The sequence below is a fragment of the Mastacembelus armatus genome, chromosome 23 (assembly GCF_900324485.2).
Source record: "Mastacembelus armatus chromosome 23, fMasArm1.2, whole genome shotgun sequence".
NCBI lineage: Eukaryota > Metazoa > Chordata > Actinopteri > Synbranchiformes > Mastacembelidae > Mastacembelus > Mastacembelus armatus.
The window spans coordinates 9,123,169-9,144,826 of NC_046655.1; the positions used below are offsets into that span (position 1 = coordinate 9,123,169).

Here is a 21,658-nt window from a genome sequence, read left to right on the forward strand (position 1 = left end):
AGACTCAAGGATCAGCTCCTTTCTGTGAACGGGGAATTCTGGTCTCCCGATGGAGGCGTGGGTTCAGGGTTAGGCGTAGTTGGGCGGTAGTTGTTTTTTGTTTTTCTTACAGAAGGATACCAAACATATCAGGAGAAGAGTAGTAATTCTGTTACTTCTATGGCTGTAACCAAATTAAAATCGCAGTAATAACTAGGTGAAACCTTCACAGATATAACAGAGTTATTGATTAATATCATGCTTTGCTGTTGGGCATCCTTGGGCTTATTGCCTCCTTAATTCTGGGCCATCCTGACACCTCACAACATGGTCATAGGTGAAGGAAAGTTGATTGTCACAGTCTTCATCTTCCCATTTTTGTTCAACATGTGTAAGAAGTTACCAGGACACATAAAGAAAACCAATGCGTGGCAACAACATGTGTGTCAGACTGTCCAGTGAAAGCAGTGTATGTTAATGACAAAATGAAAACAACATATGACAAGAACTACAGATACTACAAACAGCTGGAAATTACATCATGTGATGCATCCTGTCATCTGCAGTCAAATTTAGCTATAATCATTGCTGTTATCTGTTTTAATGGCGATATTTGACCTATTGAAAACAGCAAGCAAGCAAACCTCAAAATAAAAACTATTCATTAAATCAGTCAAATTAAGATATTCACTTCACATCTATGCAAAGTCAGAGAGTCAGAGAAACCAAGTCTATAGTAGAGAGAATAAGCTTATTATAGTGAGCACGTGCTAAATAAGATTCTTGTCCCCATCTGTTTGGGTCTACAGCCTCATCCACAGCCGATTCAGTGTATGTGTGTGTGTCTGTGTGAGACAGATTTCCAACCCAGTGCAGGTGTGCTGTTGATAGTTTTATCAGTGCTGGATCAGGGCTACTGAGAGGACAAGAGGGAAGGGAGAAGGGAAAAGGCGAGGGAGGGGTGCATGAGAGGTGAAGGGGAAAAGGTGCCAACCGTAGAAACTTCACCGTTTATATGCTGTGCCATTCAAATTCCTTTAAACCGAGCCAAGCCAGAAGACCAAATACATGCTCTCCACATTATGTTACAACATCATAGTTTCCCTCCAGTATTCAACATTTACCTTAATGGCATGCTGCTACCTTTGTGGTGGTTTGGAAAAACATTGTAATTCCAGCCGTCCACAGAGCTGTATGAGGGTAGATTTATTCTAAATGGCAGAGTGGGGGCTATCCAGCAGTCAGATCACCACAAACAGTCTCAACCTTGAAGCCCTATGAAAGGTAATTCAGACTGATGCAGAACCGGGGCTGTATAAAATTTCTAAGACTGGTACATTGATCATTTTAACATATTAAAACACTGAGCAGCTAATAACTAAAGCACATTAAATGTTAATGTGCTTTAGTGCTTAAAGAGAAAGCAGTCCATGTTCCAAACATACATCTACCCATTTATTGTTTATAGTATATAAATCAGCCACTATAACTATAGAAAACACTAATCATTCATCATTTTGAAATACATACCTGGACTTTATTGTGACACATATACACACTGGGGTGCCAGTTCATTAGATATACTTACCAAAAGCATCACAATCTGCAACCTCCAAAATGATTAGAAAGTAGAAGCAATAGACAGGATTTCATGTGAGTGAAGTCAGTGATCAGAAGAGGCATTCCTTTGTAACATTTAGTCTTTAAAATAACTGTTCAGTAAACGCAGCTGCTCCTGCTCTGAGGCTGTGTTATGTGGCTGTGACAGTCTCTTTGTACCACTGTGCCGCATTTATAAAATAGTTTTAGCCTCTACAAAGTGTCCAATAAGCCACTTTTACTATTAGTGTAGGACACTGACAGCATACAGCTGGTGACCGCTACCACTGACCATACGCACACACGTTCAAATACTTACTGGTCAGGGCGCATTTTGAGGGCTGCTGGAGTCAGGACCTTTGCCAAACTCTAACCCCATTTTACCCCACCCTACCACCCCAATGACATCACTGCACAGCCCTGAACCACCGGCCCAGAAAGGCCTAAAACACACACACACGCACCCACACACACACACGTGCAGCCGTCGAGAATGCAGAAAGCACAGACACCGTAGCAAATACCACAGGGTCAGACCCATATGTGCAGAAATGCATGCACACGAGCGTGCGCGCGCGCGCGCACACACACACACACACACACACACACACACACACACACACACACACACACACACACAGAGCGCTTAACCATAATGACTACCGCATGGCCACACTGCACTGACAACACACACAAAAGGACAAATGCTGCAGCCTCTGAGCCGAGTTGTCAACTTGTGTTACATTATATGTTCAAGTGGTTGACGTGAAAACTACGACAATCAATAAATTTCAATCGATTTTCTTTAAATATTGATTAGCATCAGAAATATTTCTGGCTAACATGCCATCGTCTGAGGTTGTTTCTCTTTTTTTAGATGTAGTCCAGGAATCATCAGTTCTTATATTTACTCTTTGGGAAAGAAGGTTTACAACAAATAAAGGCATAAGTGACAATTCAAGACATCAAACACTACAACTAACTTTCCTATTGTTAGACTCTTATTTTGCAACATGAATAGAAACAGCACATTAGGCTGAGCAGTTAGTTTTAGTTTTGAATAAGGATTAACCTACTGATTTTTTATTTTTTGATTAATCAAACGTTTGGCTATAAAATGTCAAAATTACTCGTGAAAAGTTCCTAAAGCCCACAAAGACATTTTCAAACACAATGTTCTGTCCGACCCACAGTCCAAAGCCCAAAAAATGGCATTAATTTTAATCAGAGATTCACGGGACCGGTGAAAACAACTAAATCACATACTAATATTGAAGGGGCTTAAACCAGCTGCTGTAATACACTGTCCTTGGAGGTTTTCCCAGGACTCAAGTCAACCAATCAACGATTAGCATTTAAAATACTAGCTCTTCAACTGGAGAGGTCTTCCTCTTCACAGGGACCACCGTCTGTGTGTGTGTGTGTGTCAGTACAAGTTAGTCATTAGTGTTCCCAGTGGACACACACACACGCACACGCGCGCGCGCGCGCACACACACACACACACACACAGCACTAAAGATCCATCCCGCCTCAGACACTTGAAATGAACTCATGCATTTACCACACGAACACACACATTCAGACCTAATGCTGTGTGTCAGTGCTTCATTTTAACCAGCTTTTAGGCTGAGCTGAATGTGAATTGTGAAAATCTTTAAATTTCTACTTAACAGTCATTTTAAGAAGGTGTTCTTATATTAGAAAATATCCCCTTATTGCCCTAATCCAGACACACACACACTTTACAAAACACTCTTGAATGACCTTGAGGATCCATTGATGCTTGCAGACATCCCATCTTCTCAAATATCAAGTGTGGAGACACATACAAACACACACACACACACGCACACACACACACACACACACACACTCACACATTTGCACTTACTCCCTTTCCCTAATTACCAAGCCCGGGGGGACGAGACACTCGAGCAGCACTTCAGTGTTTGGTTAAAGAAAAGGTATTTCTCACCAATGGGAAAATGTTCAGAATATAGATTTGATGGCCCTGGACACTGAGCTGCGTCTTTATTAGAAACAAATCATTACTTTGGGATAAAAACATCTATTTCAGCTTTTCAAAGGAAGACAGCCATGAACTGAAGGCAGTCTTACTAATGGGTTTTGAAAGAGTGCTACGAGCCAAAAGCCATTTAATCTTTCAGCCGAAGTTAAACTGTGAAAATGTTTTGAGTTGCACGCTTCTCATGCAACACTGATGAAACGAGAGTCGCACACAGCATCAACAGGCTGAGCGTCAAATCCAAAACAGCGCGGGGATGGGGGGAACGAAAGGAAAGTGGCGACAAGGCAGAAAAGACAGAGGAAAGCTAAAATGGCACAAAGAGACAAATCACGTCCTGAATGAAACAGTGAGAGGAAGATGAAGAACAGACGCTGACTTGACAGACAGAGGGAGAAAGAAGAGGGATTATCTCTCTAATGGCTAACTTGTTGACAGCAACACTTTTCACCACCTCTATCTACACATCTAACATTACTATCTACCCTCCACACACACACACACACACACACACACACACACACCAGCTTACTCTCTTCCTGCAGGATTTATCTGCTCCTCTGTCAGTCCGGTTCACAACTTATGTGGGTTTTATGACTTCAGATCCCTTAAATAAGTGCAGAGTGAACTGGAGACATCACAGCCAGAAGCGACCTCAGCGGCCATCACATCACAGGCTGAAGACGGATCCGATAGTCTGTTCTGTCTGTGCTGACAGACGGAGAAACTCACTTTTCCCTACTGTGCCTACTCTTCGCATATAAGTGACTCTGAAATGTCTGAGTGGTTTGTTAAACATTAAGCTGTGCTTGTCTTTAGTTAGTTATATGTGTCTCCACACAGACGTACTGATGAATAAAATGTTCTGATATTGTGGACTCACATTTTGTATTACTATATTTTCCTCCTCATATAAGGCCAGAATTTTTCCCCTTTCTCTGTAATTTTATGAGCATTTTTGGCTCTACTGAAAAAGACCTGAGTCTCAATGATATTGTTTGATACAATGAAATAATAAGTTTTAAAAAACAGCCTATGACAAGGACTCTGCTGAGATTTTAAAAGTGTGTGGGGCAGATTGACTAAAAAAAAAAAAGTTGTACTCTTCCTTCTTATGATTAATTAGTTAATAAGATCTTAAGAGTGTGTGTGGGTGTGTTAGATAACTGGGGTCAAAGGTCATCACAGAGCCTAAGTAGGTTTGTTTGATGACCCATCACCAAAGAGAAGAAGACTCACACACACATAGAAATGTACTTGAATGTATCTTGACCTGTTCATTTCTAATGTCAAGACGTTCTCACAGTGAAATTCACAGACTATTCAGACGCATCTGCTCAATAAAAAATACACACTGGTCTACTTCCATGTTTCACTGTTCCACACACCTACTGCTAATATTCCTCCATTGCACAGCTGACCTCTGACCTGCAGCTGCCACCCACTGAGCACGCTACTTTCACAAGTCATATAACAGAATAATTATACAGGCCAGTAAATTCATATGTAGTGCCTGCCACCTGCTATATAAAGCTTTATACATCCAGCAAATGTGGGGATCCAGCCCCAGTGTGAATTATAATACCTGCCAAAAGGGGAACTGGTCCAGACTTTGTCAGGGTTAAGCTACAGTCAGACTTGTGTCAGTGTGCAGCGAGATGCCTTCTGGGCCAGATGAAGGCAGAGCAACTCCTGCATACTGAGAGAACCATTTGTGCAACATTTCGACCAAAATAGTCCTGGTCTCCACCGCAAAGCGAGAGAGCTGCCTTCATTTAGGCCGATGAGGTTGGCAGATCTCTCTCTCTCACACACACACACACACACACACACACACACACACACACACACACACACACACGGTTTCACCACTATCATATTGGAGCCAAAGCCATGAAATAAGTCCATTTTGTAAGTAGACCGTGACAACGGAAACATTGTGGGGACCAAAACGACTACAAGTTCAAATGGAGCAAAGTCCAAAATCAAGTGGACCAAGTTTAAACCAACTTTTTCACATTGACTTCTCCGCAAACGGTAACAGTGTTTGAGCACAGAAACAGGTTTCAATTAAAAAGCATTTCTATTTACGCAGAACATCAATGCTGAACATCACTGATGTGTCTTTGATAGAGGCTTAGTCAAATCAACACATGGCCATTGTAGACGTTTGATATTTCTGTAAAAAGTATAACCCTCCTGTATTATGAGGTGTATCAGTTTGTAAACTTCTATAAAATCTCTGATACAATGAAATGAATTGAATTCTTACCTGGTCTGCTGTGTTTGGAGACAGTTGTTGCTCACCAAGGAAACTTTCTGCTCCCACCATCCAAAGCGCTCAAGCCGGAAAAGTGCGACTCTCTCCCCGGCTGAGAATCTACACACAGATCGGTGTTAATACTGGAGGGGAAACCCCTTCAAACAAATCCCACAGCAGCCAGAACCGGAGCGCTCACGCCGTATGATACTGCACTCCGAGCGTCACTTTAAATGTTCTCGATCACGTTCCCGCAACAACACCAAACGAAAAGTCCTTGTCTGAGTGTCCAAAAAAGTCGATCTATGAGAGCGCACAAAAGTCTAACGCAGCCCGCGGTGATCCGTGGAGCTGTCAGTGCCCGCAAAGTCCCAGCGTGTCGCGTAGAGAAGTAGAAATAAAGTCTGCAACCGGTGGCACACGCTGCTCGCTGTGCACGGCTGAGTGCGCGGTGCCCTCAGCAACAGGTGTCAGGAAAAAAAGTGAGATTTCTTCACCACGGTCAGAACTTTCCAAACGCTCCCCAACTAATTACGCACGTAGGGAAAAGTAGGAGGAGGACGCAGGGAGAGAATCGGGTGCTCTCCAAAGATACAGACAGAGAAGCAGAGCGGAGTGAAAACAAAAGAGTCCGCAAGTTTCCTTTGCCTGCGCAGTCTGTCCCTGTGGAGGCTGCCCAGGGGAGGGAAGGGGGTGGGCAACAGAGAAAGGTGTGTCTTCTTCCCTCTTGCAGGGATCAGTCGAGGGGCTAAAAATTCTATCAGGAGTGGGATTTGAACCCACGCCTCCATTTGGAGACCAGAAGTCCCTTTACTTAGGAAGGAGCAGAATCTTGAGTCTGGCGCCTTAGACCACTCGGCCATCCTGACACAGAAACCCACACCTCCATTTGGAGATCAGAATATAAAAGAGTTGATCCTTGAGTCTGGTGCCTGAGATCACTCGGCCCTCCTGAGAAGTCAAACAGCCCTGAGGTCCATCTGGACTTTATGAAACCTGGGATTGTGAATTAAAGTAAATCTTGGCTTTTCCATCTAAACTAAATGTAATGGTGTACACCAGTGGGAGCCAGCCCGGGTCCTCCAGGGTCACTTGCCCTGCTTGTTTTCCAGTGTAGACAGTGAGGCAGTGTTTAATTAGTGTGACTGTCCTAGTGCATGTTAATTTAATGCACCTTACAGGTTTAGAAAGAGCGAAGAAAGAAGTAACACAAAAACAGACAGGAGCAAAGTTTGTCTCTTTTCCTGATGTGATCCCTGATCTCTCAGTCTGCAGGTATGTTCCTTCTCAAGGATAAACCTAAGGGGGAGGTAACTGCAGATAAAAACTCTCTCAGGAGTGGGATTTGAACCCATAACACCATTCAGAGACCAGAAACCTCTTATATTAGAAAGGAATGCAGGCTTGAATCCAGCACCTTAGACAGCTCAGCCACCCTAACAACAGGTAAATGCAAAATTTCCTGTTGGTATTGAGAGTGAAGACAGTTTAGAATTTGGTTAAACATGAACCTGAATCTATTTGTCTGTGCAATCTTTTTGTTGGGACATGGTAACTTGGGAACAACTTTGTCCAAAAGCGTTAAAAGTCACAAGAACCAAGGAAAAAACAAATGAAAAGGAAAATGTCATCAGTGCTGGTGGATGTTTGGACTGTCGGCGGCTAACAGCTTATTTTAGGATCTCCACTCCTCTCACATTGTTTTTATTTCCTCTCAAAGGTTTTTCCTACTCCTCACTGCCTCGTTCTGTCCCTTCCATCCCACCAGTCCTCTCCATATACTCCGTCCTCCCCCTGTACCTCAACTACAGCTCATTTATTTCATTTACAAACCATTTATTAGAGACAAGTACACCAAATGTGCACGCAACAACAAATACGTTGATGCCTCTGAACCGCACTGAGCTGAGTAATTATTTATTCACTGTTGTAAATACACCGTCAGTGTGTTTTAAGTTGAGCCCCCTCATCTCCTCTCTGTTTTCTCTTCCTCTCCATCGCCCTCTCCTTCTTTTTCTTCGCAGTCATGTGTGATGTGATGTGTGATGAATGAAACCACATCATCCCAAAGCCAATGTGGGTGCTCCACACTTCCTCTGCAGTCACTGTGTTTTTATTTCTCCTCCTGGCTCCATATGCGTGTCACCCCTCCAGTACACACACACACACACACATATATATATATATATATATATATATATATATATATATATATATATATATATATATATATATATATATATATATATATAGATATGTATTTTTTTCAGCTGCACCTGTGTGCATTTTCTAAGAATGTCTAAGAAAAGTAAACACAAGAATATTCAGTAATGAGAATAGATCGACCTGTAACCTCCCTTCTGTCTCCCTCCTCCAGATTTTATTAGGACAATAGATGGAGAAAGCAGAACCGACCCACAACACACTCTTGGGTACTGACGCACTACAGTATAAAGTGTTGCCATATGTGATGGTAAACACCTGCACATATGCTCCATTTACAGACTGTCAAGAGTTGAAGTTTTATTGTGTGAAAAACAGAATGACCCCAGTATCCCGATGATGTTTTTGATCCTCGCTTGGAAATTCTTCACAGAGGAGGCTGAAGACGTGTTGAAGGTCAAGGGTTGAAGGTCAGTCAAGCTGGATGGGTTGGATTTCCTAGCTGAATATGTCTAACAGGTCATTGCAAAGAAGCATATAGGGTTCAGACACTTTCTAAAATCTCATTGCTGTTGGGTTCATCTGCTACAGATCATAAAAAAAATCACTACATTTATTTATAACAGAACATTTCAAGCTCATCTTTTCCATCCTGAAATCATCTTTGGTACCTATTTTATTCTGAAAATGCTGAATGTTTTCACAGAATTGATCTAACTTGATACTGGAGTCTGTGTGGGGGGTATTAACTGGAACAGGATGAGGCCTCCCCAAGGAGGCTGGTGTAGCTAGAGAAGACTGGGGACCGGAATAATGTCATTATTATGGGCGGATAGGAAAATAAACCATTGGAGATGAGATGAAAGACACAGTTTAGTTTGCATGTGGCCATGTAGGAGGAAAAGGAAAGGAAAGAAACATTAGGAGATATGTTACAAAGACAAAACAATCACGTATCTAAGAAACACCAGTGTGTTATTGTGGTTGTGAATGAGGATTAATTAGTGATGAAACAATATTTATGTTTTTGTCATGAATATCATGACTGGCTCACAACTCCTGTCACAGATGCTACATAACCTGAGATAACGGGGTCCCAAGTAGACAACACTTCATTTTAGGGCGTTCTAATTAAAAACTAAAAAGCAAAGAAGGGAGGGGAACTGAAATCCAAAAGGCAAAAGACAACTCTGCAAAATACAAATAAAGATAAATCTGTATTTTATTCCATTCTCTCATTCCTGTTTTTAATCCACAGCAAAGTCACGGTGAGTCGCAACATCACCATTCCTATAGACGACACATTATCAGTACAAAACACTGGATTTACAACACAAGCTCACATCTGATGGAGTTTTCATTCCAACGTTAGAACCATTCATCAAATGTTACAGAAACTCTGCATCATCATTAAATCTTTTTGCCTGTTAACTGAGAAACCTGCACAGAGCATCAGCCTGATGTTCCCTTCTCTAAAACAGACGTGATGTTTTAAAATGTAGCTCCTCATTTAAACCTGTGTGGCTTTGAGTTGTTTTAGGACACAGCTTACATGTAGGTGCCAAAAAACACATTGTTGCCTGTTCTGAAGGCCCTTAACATCAGGCTTTGGTGTAAAAATCAGACTTGAGTGTGCAGTGTAAATCCCTGTCTTTGGGCTCTGCGTCCACCGGGTATTCCTTTGCAGGAATCAGTGCTAAACAGTCGCCTGTGGCCAATGCCAGTCCTGCCTCCAGGACTCAGTCACATCAGAAAACCCCAGTGAAAGGAGCTTTGTCCTGCATTAGAAACAATCAGAACCTTGAGTGATTGGTGCTGAATGTGTTTAAATTGTGCCACGGCTGTTGACGCTGTGGGAAACATGCATCGATAGTGTCATTTCCATTGTAAACAACAAAAAGAAGAACGTGATTCTGTAAAAATGTCCCCGGTGGACACAGAGCCATGTGTAGGTGCAACATACGTTACCAGTAACAGTCTCCTGTGTGTGGAACAAATCTGTGGTTACTTGCACCCCCCCCCCCCAAAAAAAAATTATAACACATTATGTAACATATCAATAGATGACAATATCTTCAATTAAACAAGATTAGTGTTGTATATATTACCAAAAGCAAAAATATAGAACAATCATTTTATAATCCCTACTTCCCAAAAAAAAAAAAAGGAAACCAAAACAAACAGAATGTTTCAATAAGGGGAAATGAGCAGGTTCAGATTTCTCCTCATGTTAAAACTAAAGGGATTGTCACAAAGCGGTAAAAGAGGGACTATCTGAACTCATTGTAATGCAGGGACATAACGAACCAAATCACTGGTGTTTTAATAAAGGGAGTATTGCGAGGTTTGATTTGTAGTTTGTGGCTTTCATCAGTGATGGACAGCAAGAGATGAACGTGTCATGTTCCCCTGACAAAAACTGTGTTTCTATTAATTAACCACCGACTCCCCCCACCCCCCAACCCACTGCTCCCTGTTTCTATAATTTACACATTTATTACTCCTGAATGAAACTGTAAGGTGGGACGTTTCATCAGATACCTGAAGAAAAAAAAAATACAAGAAACAGAAAAACAAAACAGGAACTAAAAGTTAAAAAGATAGCAGCAAGTGATGTAAAGGACCAAAGGCAGTTGAAATAAAAACAGCTTTGTATTTGAACCAATCAAACAACAATGTGGCAACAGCGTGTAAGTCTAACATCAGAAACAACCTGGCAAGCTCACCTCACTTTCATACAGTCTGAAAATATTTTATCCACAAGTACAACACATCAAGTCCAACTGCTGGCTACTTGGAAGGACACAAGATGGCCGCTAGGAAGCGTCACAGGTGCAGTGAAAGCTCCGTCTGCGTTGGAGTAGTTAGGAAAACACGTTTAAATTCTCAAAAACATCACCATTTCCAATTACCTTGCATGCCAACGAAGCTGTCTGAACTTTAAAATGATAATATTTCGCTCAGACGGCAATGTGTATAGCAACTAAAGACACAGTTGGAGAACATTTTTTAGTAATAACATGATTTTTGTGGCTCCCTTCTTTTATGTCTGGGGAAATGAGATGAGTGAGGAGCAAGTGACAGAAGTGCTGTGGATCATCTTTTGTGTAGCAGGGGATTATTAAAAGTTTGCTGCATGTTTCCTTGTTTTCTTTTATTTTCTTTTTTTTGCAGACATTGTGCACTAAAGAATGTATGTGTGTGAGCTTATTTATGCTTCTTTCAGTGGGGGTGTGTGCATTCGGGGGTCAGCAGCTGTCCTCCAAGGCGTTGACGACTTGTTCCAAAATGTCGGGGCACCGGTCAGCGATCTGCTGCAGGACCTGATTGGCGTACTCCTGGAGCTCCGCCCCCTCCCTCTCACACAGCGCTAACTCCGCCTCCAGCTGAGAGAGACACAAATAGAGCAACAGATGAGACAGATGTGACACAACCAACACAGTAACAAGGAATTTAAGGGAATAGTTCAGTATTGTGGGAAATATGTTTGATTTCTTGCCCAAAGTTAAACTAAAAAAAAGGATCAATATCATTTTGATGTTTGGGTTGAAAATATGAAGCAGGAATCAGAAGTGTGTTAGCTTAGCTTAGCATAAAGGTGGCAGGAGAGAGAAACATCTAGCCTGGCTCTGTGCTAAAATAACAAAACCTGCCGACCATGTGAAAGCTCACACAATATATCTCACTGTTGAACTACAAAAAACAAAAAGTTGTGGTTTTATTCCTTGGTCGAGCCCGTAACTGACATAACTCCTGGTAAATTGTTGAAACACACACTCTTCCTGTAGTCCTGTGGATGATAAAAGAGCATGCTCAAGGTGACACACACACACAAACACACACGCACACACACACGCACACGCACACGCACACGCACACACACACACACACACACACACACACATATCAAACTGTAATCTGAAAACACCACAATGCGGTTCCTTCTGCCCATACAGAGTGGAGCATTTCTGTGGGAGAGTGCTGATGTTGTTTTCTTTGGCTGCCGTCGGGCTGAGACGTCAAACCCAACTGACTTAATGACCAATACATCTGTATCAATAAAAGCGCTGCTTAAACAGTCATGTAACACAAACCCACATGTATTTCAGTGTGTAGTGTGTGTCTATGTCTGCGTGTGTGTGTGAGGCCTGGGTCAGATATTGGCAAAACATTTCCTTGTTAAGTCTTAACCTCTTCTCTCTGCTCTCATCTCCTGTGCACTTGGAGTTTTAAAGATGTCAGTGTTTATCAGGCAGGTAGGGCCGAACAAAATACATTATTGAGTTGCATTGTGGGAAGTGTAGCATCCAGGGTTTTGCAAGTTTAAAAGTCAGAGCATCAAAACCTCATGCATAATTTTTTACCATTCTGTCTCTCACATTTCCTCAGCTGTTAGGAAGTACTAAATACTAAATCACTAGAGCTCCCCATTAAAGTTTGATCATCATCATTGTTCAGTATTACACTGATCATTATTAACCTATTTTTAAAGTTGGAACAAAGAGGAGAATAGAGGTGATGAGGAAGATGAAATAAATAAAAATGAGGAATGAAAGAGAGGATGGAGAGACTGAATGAAGAGGTGAAGCCATGTGAGGGAAGCAATGAGGCTCGACCACTACACTGTGTGTATCAGTGTGTGTGCGGATGGTTTGGCCCAATTTGGATCATTCTTAAAGCCCCATTAGCATCAGACAGTGGGGAACCACCTCCCACTGCGCACACACACACACACACACACACACACACACACACACAGATAACACTATATATGTAGGAAACATATAGTTTTCTGGATTCTACTAAACTTGAACAAACCATTTATAGAGACGTATGAAATGCTTTTTTTTATCATGTCCATTCAAGGGAGAAAAGCAACAGCCTGACATTATTGGGGGTTTGAGAACAGACAAGAAAAAAAAAGATTTAGAGCAGTGATGAGTTCTGAGCACATAGTCCAACTTTTATCACTGTCACCTCATTATCTGTTGCTCTCTACACTTAGATTTTTATCATGTCCTCTGTTGTGTTATCCCATCCACTCTCAGGCCACCATACACACACACACACACACACACACACACACACACAGTCCTCGTTTGCTGGGAAGCATATCGACATATTCCCAACATGTGAGTTTAAGAGTGTTTGCAGGCAATTCACTTTAATGGCTTTGCATTTTACGTGCAATCCAGCAGAAAAACACAGCGGTAAAGATAAGGCTGTACGACGATTAAGACAAGATAAATGGTTTAGTGTGGGTCTTACTCACATAGCCTTGACCTACACCACAGAAAGACACTTGGAAAAGTGCAGAAGAACTGACATTTAATGGGTAAAACATACTAATACTGCCAGATACCTGAAACAGGATCCATGTATAGGTAAAAACCACATGCATGCAGTCCGTGATTGGACCCTGAGATTTTTTCAATAGCTAAATGACACACTGATTGCTCGACCCAAGAGAAATCAATTTGAGCTGTGTATAACAGGTATCACATCCTTAAATCATTACAATTAACCTAGTAAATAACATGTTCTCATAACTGACATGAGCGATGGCCAAAACTAGAAAAACAAGCCCCAGTTTTTCTTAGAAAGTAATTATAATTGAATCCTCTGCATATAACAACCTCCCAATGTTGCTAAGCAATAATCTTCCTCTCTTGGTGCATTAAATCCAAAGCTCATTTATGGCCTGGAGATATTAAATATAAACAAGGTTGCATGATATCATTTCCAGTCATGAGGTATAAGTTTGGATGCTGTGGTTCTAAGCTCCCATGAATCACAGTGTGTGGTCAGAGAGAAATGCAGGTGAAATAATGTAAGCAGGCAGAGAGCTAGTGGTGCCAGATTCATGACTCCTGTATGTGTCTTTATGGGATGCATGTTCAGGGGTTAGTTCAGGGGTTAGTGAATGTGTGTGATGCAGCGGTTTGAGTGTTTGACATGGCAGGTGTGTGTGTGAGTACACAGAATGAGGCTCAATCGTATGTTTCAAGCTCAAATTATAATTTAGTGAGTGACAGAGGGGATTGTGGGAAGCAGATAGAGAGACAGGCATGAAAAAAGACGTGTGTGTGTGTGTGTATGTGTGTGTGACAGAGAGAGAGAGATGGTTTGTTGAAGATGATTTTTACTGCAGCCATTAAAGATCCATTATCATGATGGATCATTATCTGTTTTACTGCAGGGATCTAGAGACACACACACACACACACACCATCCCACTAATGTCAATGAACAGTCAAAGCTGTGCTGTGCAATTGTGCACACACGTTATCAGCTTGAGAATGTGAATAAAGGTAAATTGTGTGTGTGTGTGTGTGTGTGTATGTGTGTGCGTGCACTGAGCCCTTGGCATACATTGCAGGGCTTTGCAGAGGAATGCTAATGTTTTCCAAAGAAACCATAATTCAGCAGAGAGAGATAGTGACGGTGAGATTAACAGAGACTGAGACCACTGAACGACAAACGGCTTGAGGCAGAGAAAGAAGGAATACATCATCGACCTGCAGTGCATTAGCTCAACCTTGAGCAGGTCAACCACCTGCTGCAGACACACATCTTTCAAGTTCCTGTTGGTCACACAGCTTTTCATTTACAGATGTTTCTGAGGCCAGAGGTATTTTTTTTTAATCAGAAAACTGTCTGTGTCCACTTGATGAGTGGTTTAGAAGTAAGTCTATGGCTCATGGAGTCCATCCCATGTTTCCACAGGTCAGGGCTGCAGGGCAGTGAGTCCCGCTGACCCACTCCACAAAAACTATATCAAGTGCTGCACGGTTCGGTTTTTGCTGATACAGCATATTAAAGCTTGGCATGATATTCATGAAACAAGAAATTATGATAGCCAAAAACAAATTGGAAGTTGGATCATAGATTTAATGAATATGAAGGCAAAAGAATCTGTTTTACTGAAATGATTAATAAAATGAAGAACATTTTGTGAAAAATGAAGTATGGACAAAGACTAGTGAAGCCAAAGCAGCACTGCCACAGGGGAATGTGAAAGGTGAGAATTTAGAAAGTGAGGGTAAAAAAATTTTTTAAAAAAACTTCTAATTTAAACAAATACAACAGAAAGACACGGACAGAAATACATCTGGACAGTGAAGACAAGTCCTCAACAATAGCATCAGTTGCAGGAAGTGAAGATACAACTACTGAGGGTTTAAAATACCTCTAGACTCAGCAGGAGCCCTGAGCGGAGCTATACAACCACCATTATAAGTCAGAGAGAAGGGATAAAGTATAATGGGTTTATAGACTATTACAATCCCAGCCTCTCTGCTGGTCTCTATTTAAATCCTTAGCTTCTAACAGGCTGCATGTACACTGATTTTTAAGTTGGCAGCTTGTACTGTACCAAACCCAAACGTGCCTGAGCCATGTGACACGTGTGTGAATGCATGTGTGTGTGTCGTGGTCCAGTACAGTCGCAGCCCAGGCAGCTCAGATAACGACGCGGACTAACAAGCTGCACTGGGAATAGAGCTCGTGGACCTGAAACTGCTCCTGCTGGACTAAAAGCACTGCACTCCTTTAGCACAGCTGAGGAAAACTACAAGGGATGTGTGTTTTGTGGGCAATTCAACATCACCTGGCAATTTTATTTCAACAGGTTATTTAATCAGCAAAACAGAGTATGAGAACATATTCATATTTACAGGCCTGCCCTCTGGGAACAGTGAGCTAAGAGGGAGAGGATTAAACACACAAAGCGAAAGAAGCTGGGAAATAAAGGAAATGCAATCTACTGGTGTGACCTAGAGACATCTGAGGTGCTTTTAAAAACAGCTCATCTAAAAATAAAGCCATTTAGATGAAACTAAACCAAAGCAGGGAGGGTTTAAAACATTTTCCTTAGCTTAGCACTTTTTGGAACGAACTACGGAGTCCAAAAGCAATTCACGTCACATTAAACAGCGTTTAAGCTGGCACACATGAGCAGGTTACCACATCTAAATCAAGGTGCAAAATCTGTGGCCACTGATCAGCTCTTGGAACTTAGCAGAGGGAAAGATGAGTATCTTCACTCACAGGCTACTTTTGAGAAACAGTCAAACCTTTTCAAACCAAGAGAATTTCCTTTTAATATAGTTTAGTTTGGCAGAAGACGAGCAGGGAAAACAAACCTCGTGTAATCTATATTATTACATTTGTTTGCTTATCACATCAAGCACTTGGTAACTTCTCAGGACCACAGTCAGCACCAGTCTGAAATATTACCACTAAAAGTTAATACTGAGCAGTAAAATAAAACCGGTTGAGAACAAACAAGTGAAGTACATCTTCAGCTAAAACATCTGGTTCTCTTGCCAGTAGGTGAAACTTACATCTGGAAGCTAAAATGTGCAATTCTGAATATTACATAACACAGCATATGTATGACATCTGTACAGTTCACGCTGTCCCCAATTAACTGCTTCATTGAAATGTGTTAGGTGTTTGTAAAAGTCCGAACGATTTCACAGCCATCCTGAAATAAATTCCTCCGCTATGACCACGCCGCAGTAAAAGGAACTTGAACTCGCTGAAGGAAATGTCTGCAGCAGCAGCGCAGGAGAAATTCGTGAAGTTTGGACGTCTGTGGTGGCTGAGAACTGAGATTTAACAGGTTCAGGCAGACACAAGAAACAGTGGAGAGTGAAGAGCACATTTGTGTGTTGTTCTCTGTGTTCATTTAAATCCTTGCCCTTCACATGTCAACATCACTGTCTTGCCTTGAGTTACAGACAACAGATGAAGGTCAGAAATGAAAGGTGGACACTGAAGAGAGAGCAGCAGATTGATAGAGAGAGACAGAGGGACAGAGAGGGTGAAGCAAAGTGATGGACAACACTGAGAAAAACAGATTTACATGAAAAGTAAGGGATGGAGAAAGAGATGGGTAAAGAAATCAAAAACGGGGACGAGTGAGTGATAACTGGAGACAGAGAGGAAGGTCAAGGAAGAAAGAAGTGAAAGACAGAAAAAAAGACATATGCACGTAAAAAGAGGCCGACTGCTAAAGCCATTAAGCCCGGATTCAATAAATCTGCATAAAACCCAGCAGTTACTCTGTAATGACCAGCGTAGGATGTGTGTTTATGTGTGTGTGTGTGGCTGTGAAATGGGTATTGAGGTTCAGACGGTCTCTCCTCTTGTCTGTGTGTCTGAGCGTGTGTTCGCTTTGCGTATCTTCTGGTCATTGAGGACCTCAGCCTCGTATTTAGAGAGAAAACAATCATCCTTGGAGCAGGAAACAGAGCTGCCTAATGAAAGCCTACAGAGACCCCAGACCACAACGCAGCACAAATGGATGGATCTGAACCTCCGCTCGACACAACCCCCAAAGCCTCTCCACTTCTTCCCCTCACTTCGTCTTCCCTGCACTCCTCTCAGAAGAAAAACGCTTTTCCTTTGCAATATGTCGAGATGAATAGAGATGTTTGGGACTCAGTGAAGTTGTAAATTGCAAGTTAAAGCAGACAGTTAAGCTGAAACAGCATTTGAACATCATCCATCAAAAGCTGCATTAGTAGTATAATCTAGCACAGACTATGTCCTTTAAATAGAAAGGACTAATCATTAAACATTCATGTTGTGTGACAATGCAAGGTCTGCAATGCACTCATTTATTGTTTATTGTTGGAGGATGTTAGCATCAAAACTTAAAAAAGGATGTGAATATATTTTGCTTTCAAGTCTGACGTCAACTCTGGCTCAAAAGAGAAGTGGTCTTCATAGGCAAATTACTGCATATTAAAATGTGATAATACACACACTCACAGTAATTTATGCTGTCGCTCCTCTTCCCATAACTTAAAACTGTTTAGTAATTCTTAGGTTACAGTAATTAAAACTGTATTTCTTTCTTTTGTTTTACCTTTCTGTTGCTTTATCTTTGCTCTTTATTTTCATCTGTCTATAGATTCTATACTAGCAGACAGGAACAATAGTTTCACTGGGAAATTGTCACTCACACCTCCACACACAGAAAAAAATAATAATTCCTTCCATCCATTATCTATACCACTCATCCTGTAAAGGGGGCAGAGGGCTGGAGTTGATCCCAGCAGACACTGGGTGAGAAGCAGGGTACACTCCGGACAGATCACCAGTCTATCACAAGGCTATAACAATAATTCCACTTTTCTATCATGAAGGATGTTTAAATTCCACAAACGCAGACATGTACACATGCTCATCCTATCAGTACTACTGTAATACTGAAGTCATGGCCTACATTATCAGCTGTGGTGTTTAAGTTCCAGCTCCACCTCATCCTGTTTTTGAATCTACTGTCAGTCAAAATGTACCTAATCGGTGACCTTCAAACCACAAGGGGTCCTCACACACAGACACACACAGACACACACTGCTCCTGTGCAGCCTGCCAGTCTGTGAAGAGGGCATAAGGCTGCAAGGCTAAAAAAGCAACGATTCCATTTAAATTCATTTAAAATCTAAAGGGCTCAAATGTAAAACAAAATCTGTCAAACATTTAGTTAAAGTTACCTAATTAAAGTAGCCAGAATGATCCAATATTTAACAATTAATGTACTCTCAACCTGACCACTCAAATCTCCATAGTGTCCTTACATTTTCCTTTGGTTTTTAGCTTTTTCAAAGTTTATCTTCTTCATAAAGATTAAATGATTGCTCTTAAGAGTTTTATTATGCTTAGTTTTATAGTGTTTTGGTACAAGCCAAGATTAATGCCACAGAGTTTGAAGTCACCAGGGCCCTAGCAGCATTTTGGTGATATTTTGTTACATTGGAAGTTTGTTATAAAGTCACTTCGGTTGACTTAACAACTGTTGTGTAACTTTAAAAATGCATGTATGCCAGGGAGAAAGTTCATATTCCCCTTTTCCTCCCTGAGAAACTTTGTATTTACAGATTAAATTGTATAACAATCGCATCTGAAGTGTGTAATTCTGTGGTATTTCCCTTCATTACAATGACTTGAGGAGTTGTAAATATGTGAACTGAGTTTTCAGTGAGGTTTCTCCAGTTTGAGTTGGCCCAGAAACACTCGCAGTCACTTACTGGGAGCCACTTGAGTTTTAGCAGATAGATAGTCATGGGCTGGATTCCTAAGAGCAGCGATATAATGTCTTACTCAGCCAATAACACTTAATATGATTTTTACAACACCAATCACATGCAAATGTCTATGGGTATAGGTTAAAATGGACAACAGACATACACACACTCATACGTCAATAAGGTTTTCACACCTGGAGCATGTATATATAGACAAACACACACAAAATACAGAGATGCATATACACACACATACACCTTCACACTTCAGACCATAGAGACACACAGGCCAGAGAGAGAGAGTGAGACTTCCTGTGTGTGTGTGGAAGATTACGATGCCAGTTCTCTTCAGTGCTCATTAGAGACGTCATTGAGCCATAAAGGTTATTATTATGACTATGGCACAAAAAACAGCTCTTTCAGTAAAACCTCACTATTGGAATCAGCATTACTTTTGTAGTTCAGCTGAGGTTAAAGCAAGACATGGAAACAAACACACAGGAAAAGACGACCAAAAAAAAAAAATTTAGTAAATCCATCTTTTGAAAACTGGGTTTTCACTAACTGCTCACAGCTCCACCTCCAGTTTGGACCAAAGTAATGGAGTAACCGACATCGTCTCTAGAGCCACACTGCTAAAAACACCACCTCAGGTTAAGCTTTGCTGCTGTAGCAGATGCTTTGCTAAAGGTTCTTTTTTTTCCACTTTATGCTTCAAACGCTGCAGAAATTTCAATATTTCAGTGGAAATTAAAATGAAATAAGTCTAAAAATGACTACATGAGAAGATGTCAAGCAGTAAGGATCACTTTTAAATAGCACAAACAGTTTTAACAGTATGTGTCCTTGTATCATTTAATAAATCACTTGTATCAGTTTACATGAAGATTTAAAATAATACAAAATTTGTTCAAAACTTGCGAACTGATGTAGTCCTGAGGTAATATCCTCAGTTTTTGCATCAAGCATTGTACCGTGAAACAAGTCATTTGTTGTTATATCTACTTTTGACCCAAATCAGATCACCAGTATCTGATTTCTGAATATATATATATGCACTCTGAGATATATTCACTCTGAGAAATTCCTTAATTATTCCACTTGTATAAATTGTGCATACATTTTTTATCTTTCATTTAGGGATCATTTTCAGGTTTTTCAGTTTGTCCAAATGGATATGATCAACGTCAGTCCCTACGAAGTCTCCTCAGGAGGTTCCTGCTGTACCAATTATCTGTACTGGGAGGTGCCCGGTTGATAAACCCTAAAGACTACAGTAACTTGTTCTCACCCACCACCTTTTCCTCTAAGATGTGAGCCAGGCTTCTCTGTTGGCGCTTTCATAAAGCATTTGAGCTGGTGACACATTACAGAAGCAGACTGTCAGATACATGAGCCTCCAGTGGTCATTCCTAGTTGCTGTGCATTCAGGTTAAAGCTTTCCTGGGTGTGTTGATTTGTAGTTTTCCATGTGTGTGTTTGTGCCTGCGTCCATGTGTGTTTTACATGCTATTTTAGTATGATCCTAATAGCTTTACAGAGTGCCAGGCATTTTAACAGAGCCAGGGAGAGACTTGTAAAACACACACACTCACCACAAGACAGGGAAGAGAAGCTGGCACACTGGAACATGGTGGTCTGGAGGGAGCCTGTGTGCGAGTGTGTGCGCGCACTATGAGGGTCAGCCGGGGTGATGGTGACCCAAGATGAAGGAAACCGAGAAACACGGGCCTGAATGAAAGACTGGCAGTGTGCGATTGTGTGTAGGCAGGGTCGGGGTCTAAAGCAGACACATGGCGCCGAGTGCCACTGCCTAAGTATGGGTGGGTTTGGACAGAGAGAAAGATTAAAACTGTGATGTTGTTAAGGGAAACATCTCACCCAAAACAGAGTAAAAAGATTCAAAACTCACACACCTACACTGATAATGGATCAGTGACAGTAAAGGGTAATGGTGATTGAGGCACTATTAAACTAAGGGAAACATTTGTCTTTCTTAAGGGAAAGTCTTGAGAAAGAGAAAAGTTTTGAGTAGTATAGAAGTAATAGAGAAGATAAGATTTTTTTAGCCAAAAGTCAAACCTCGGATTAAAAGAAGTTTCCTCATTGCTCAGCACTGTTATGTAAGTATTATCAAACAAAATCAATCACCAACAACTGCAGACACTGTCCTGAGAAGAAAAAACAAGTGTCGGCAGTTTATGGAAACACTCGATAACTCTACAGTCTTGACAAAACTATTTGTTGACAACAAAGTGTGTGACTTTGACACAGAAACCATAGTTCACATCCAGTCTTGTACCAAACCTACGTTTTTTCTGCTTTATCTGTGTTTTCAGAGTGGTTTTTCAGTGGCGGTGTGTTTTTTGGTTTTGCAGGATGAATGGCTGGCTGGGAAAACATCTAATGAACTTGCTCCCCTCTGATAAAAAGCAGCTTCCCAAAGTGTTTTACTGGGAAGGATCAGGGTTTAACATGGGACTAAATGCTATCCAAACTTTAACTATAGAGGTGGTAGATCTGAAATTGCATACATGTAATTTTGGAGCAGTCATATGGAGGATTTTAGAAGACACTGTCAAAGGACT

The 21,658-nt window shown here is 41.2% G+C and overlaps 2 protein-coding genes and 1 non-coding gene across 10 annotated transcripts in view; all 3 read right to left on the reverse strand.

The window, feature by feature from the left end:
- The window catches only part of wnt5b (wingless-type MMTV integration site family, member 5b), a 76,087-nt gene extending 69,577 nt beyond the window's left edge, over positions 1-6,510 (reverse strand). For both annotated transcript variants that reach the window (XM_026326673.1, XM_026326672.1), the window contains exon 1: positions 5,880-6,510. In XM_026326673.1, the coding sequence (XP_026182458.1) occupies positions 5,880-5,939 (60 nt within the window). In that variant the 5' untranslated portion in view covers positions 5,940-6,510. The remainder of the gene's footprint in view (positions 1-5,879) is intronic.
- A 115-nt stretch (positions 6,511-6,625) lies between these two features.
- trnal-caa (transfer RNA leucine (anticodon CAA)) lies at positions 6,626-6,736 on the reverse strand. Its single transcript has 2 exons — positions 6,699-6,736; positions 6,626-6,671 (listed from the first exon to the last, which is right to left on the reverse strand). It is a non-coding gene; the product is annotated as a tRNA-Leu (tRNA).
- Positions 6,737-9,228: 2,492 nt separating this feature from the next.
- Positions 9,229-21,658, reverse strand: part of LOC113141940 (ELKS/Rab6-interacting/CAST family member 1-like) — a 92,683-nt gene continuing 80,253 nt past the window's right edge. For all 7 annotated transcript variants that reach the window (XM_026326610.1, XM_026326611.1, XM_026326609.1 and 4 more), the window contains one exon: positions 9,229-11,416. In XM_026326610.1, the coding sequence (XP_026182395.1) occupies positions 11,279-11,416 (138 nt within the window). In that variant the 3' untranslated portion in view covers positions 9,229-11,278. The remainder of the gene's footprint in view (positions 11,417-21,658) is intronic.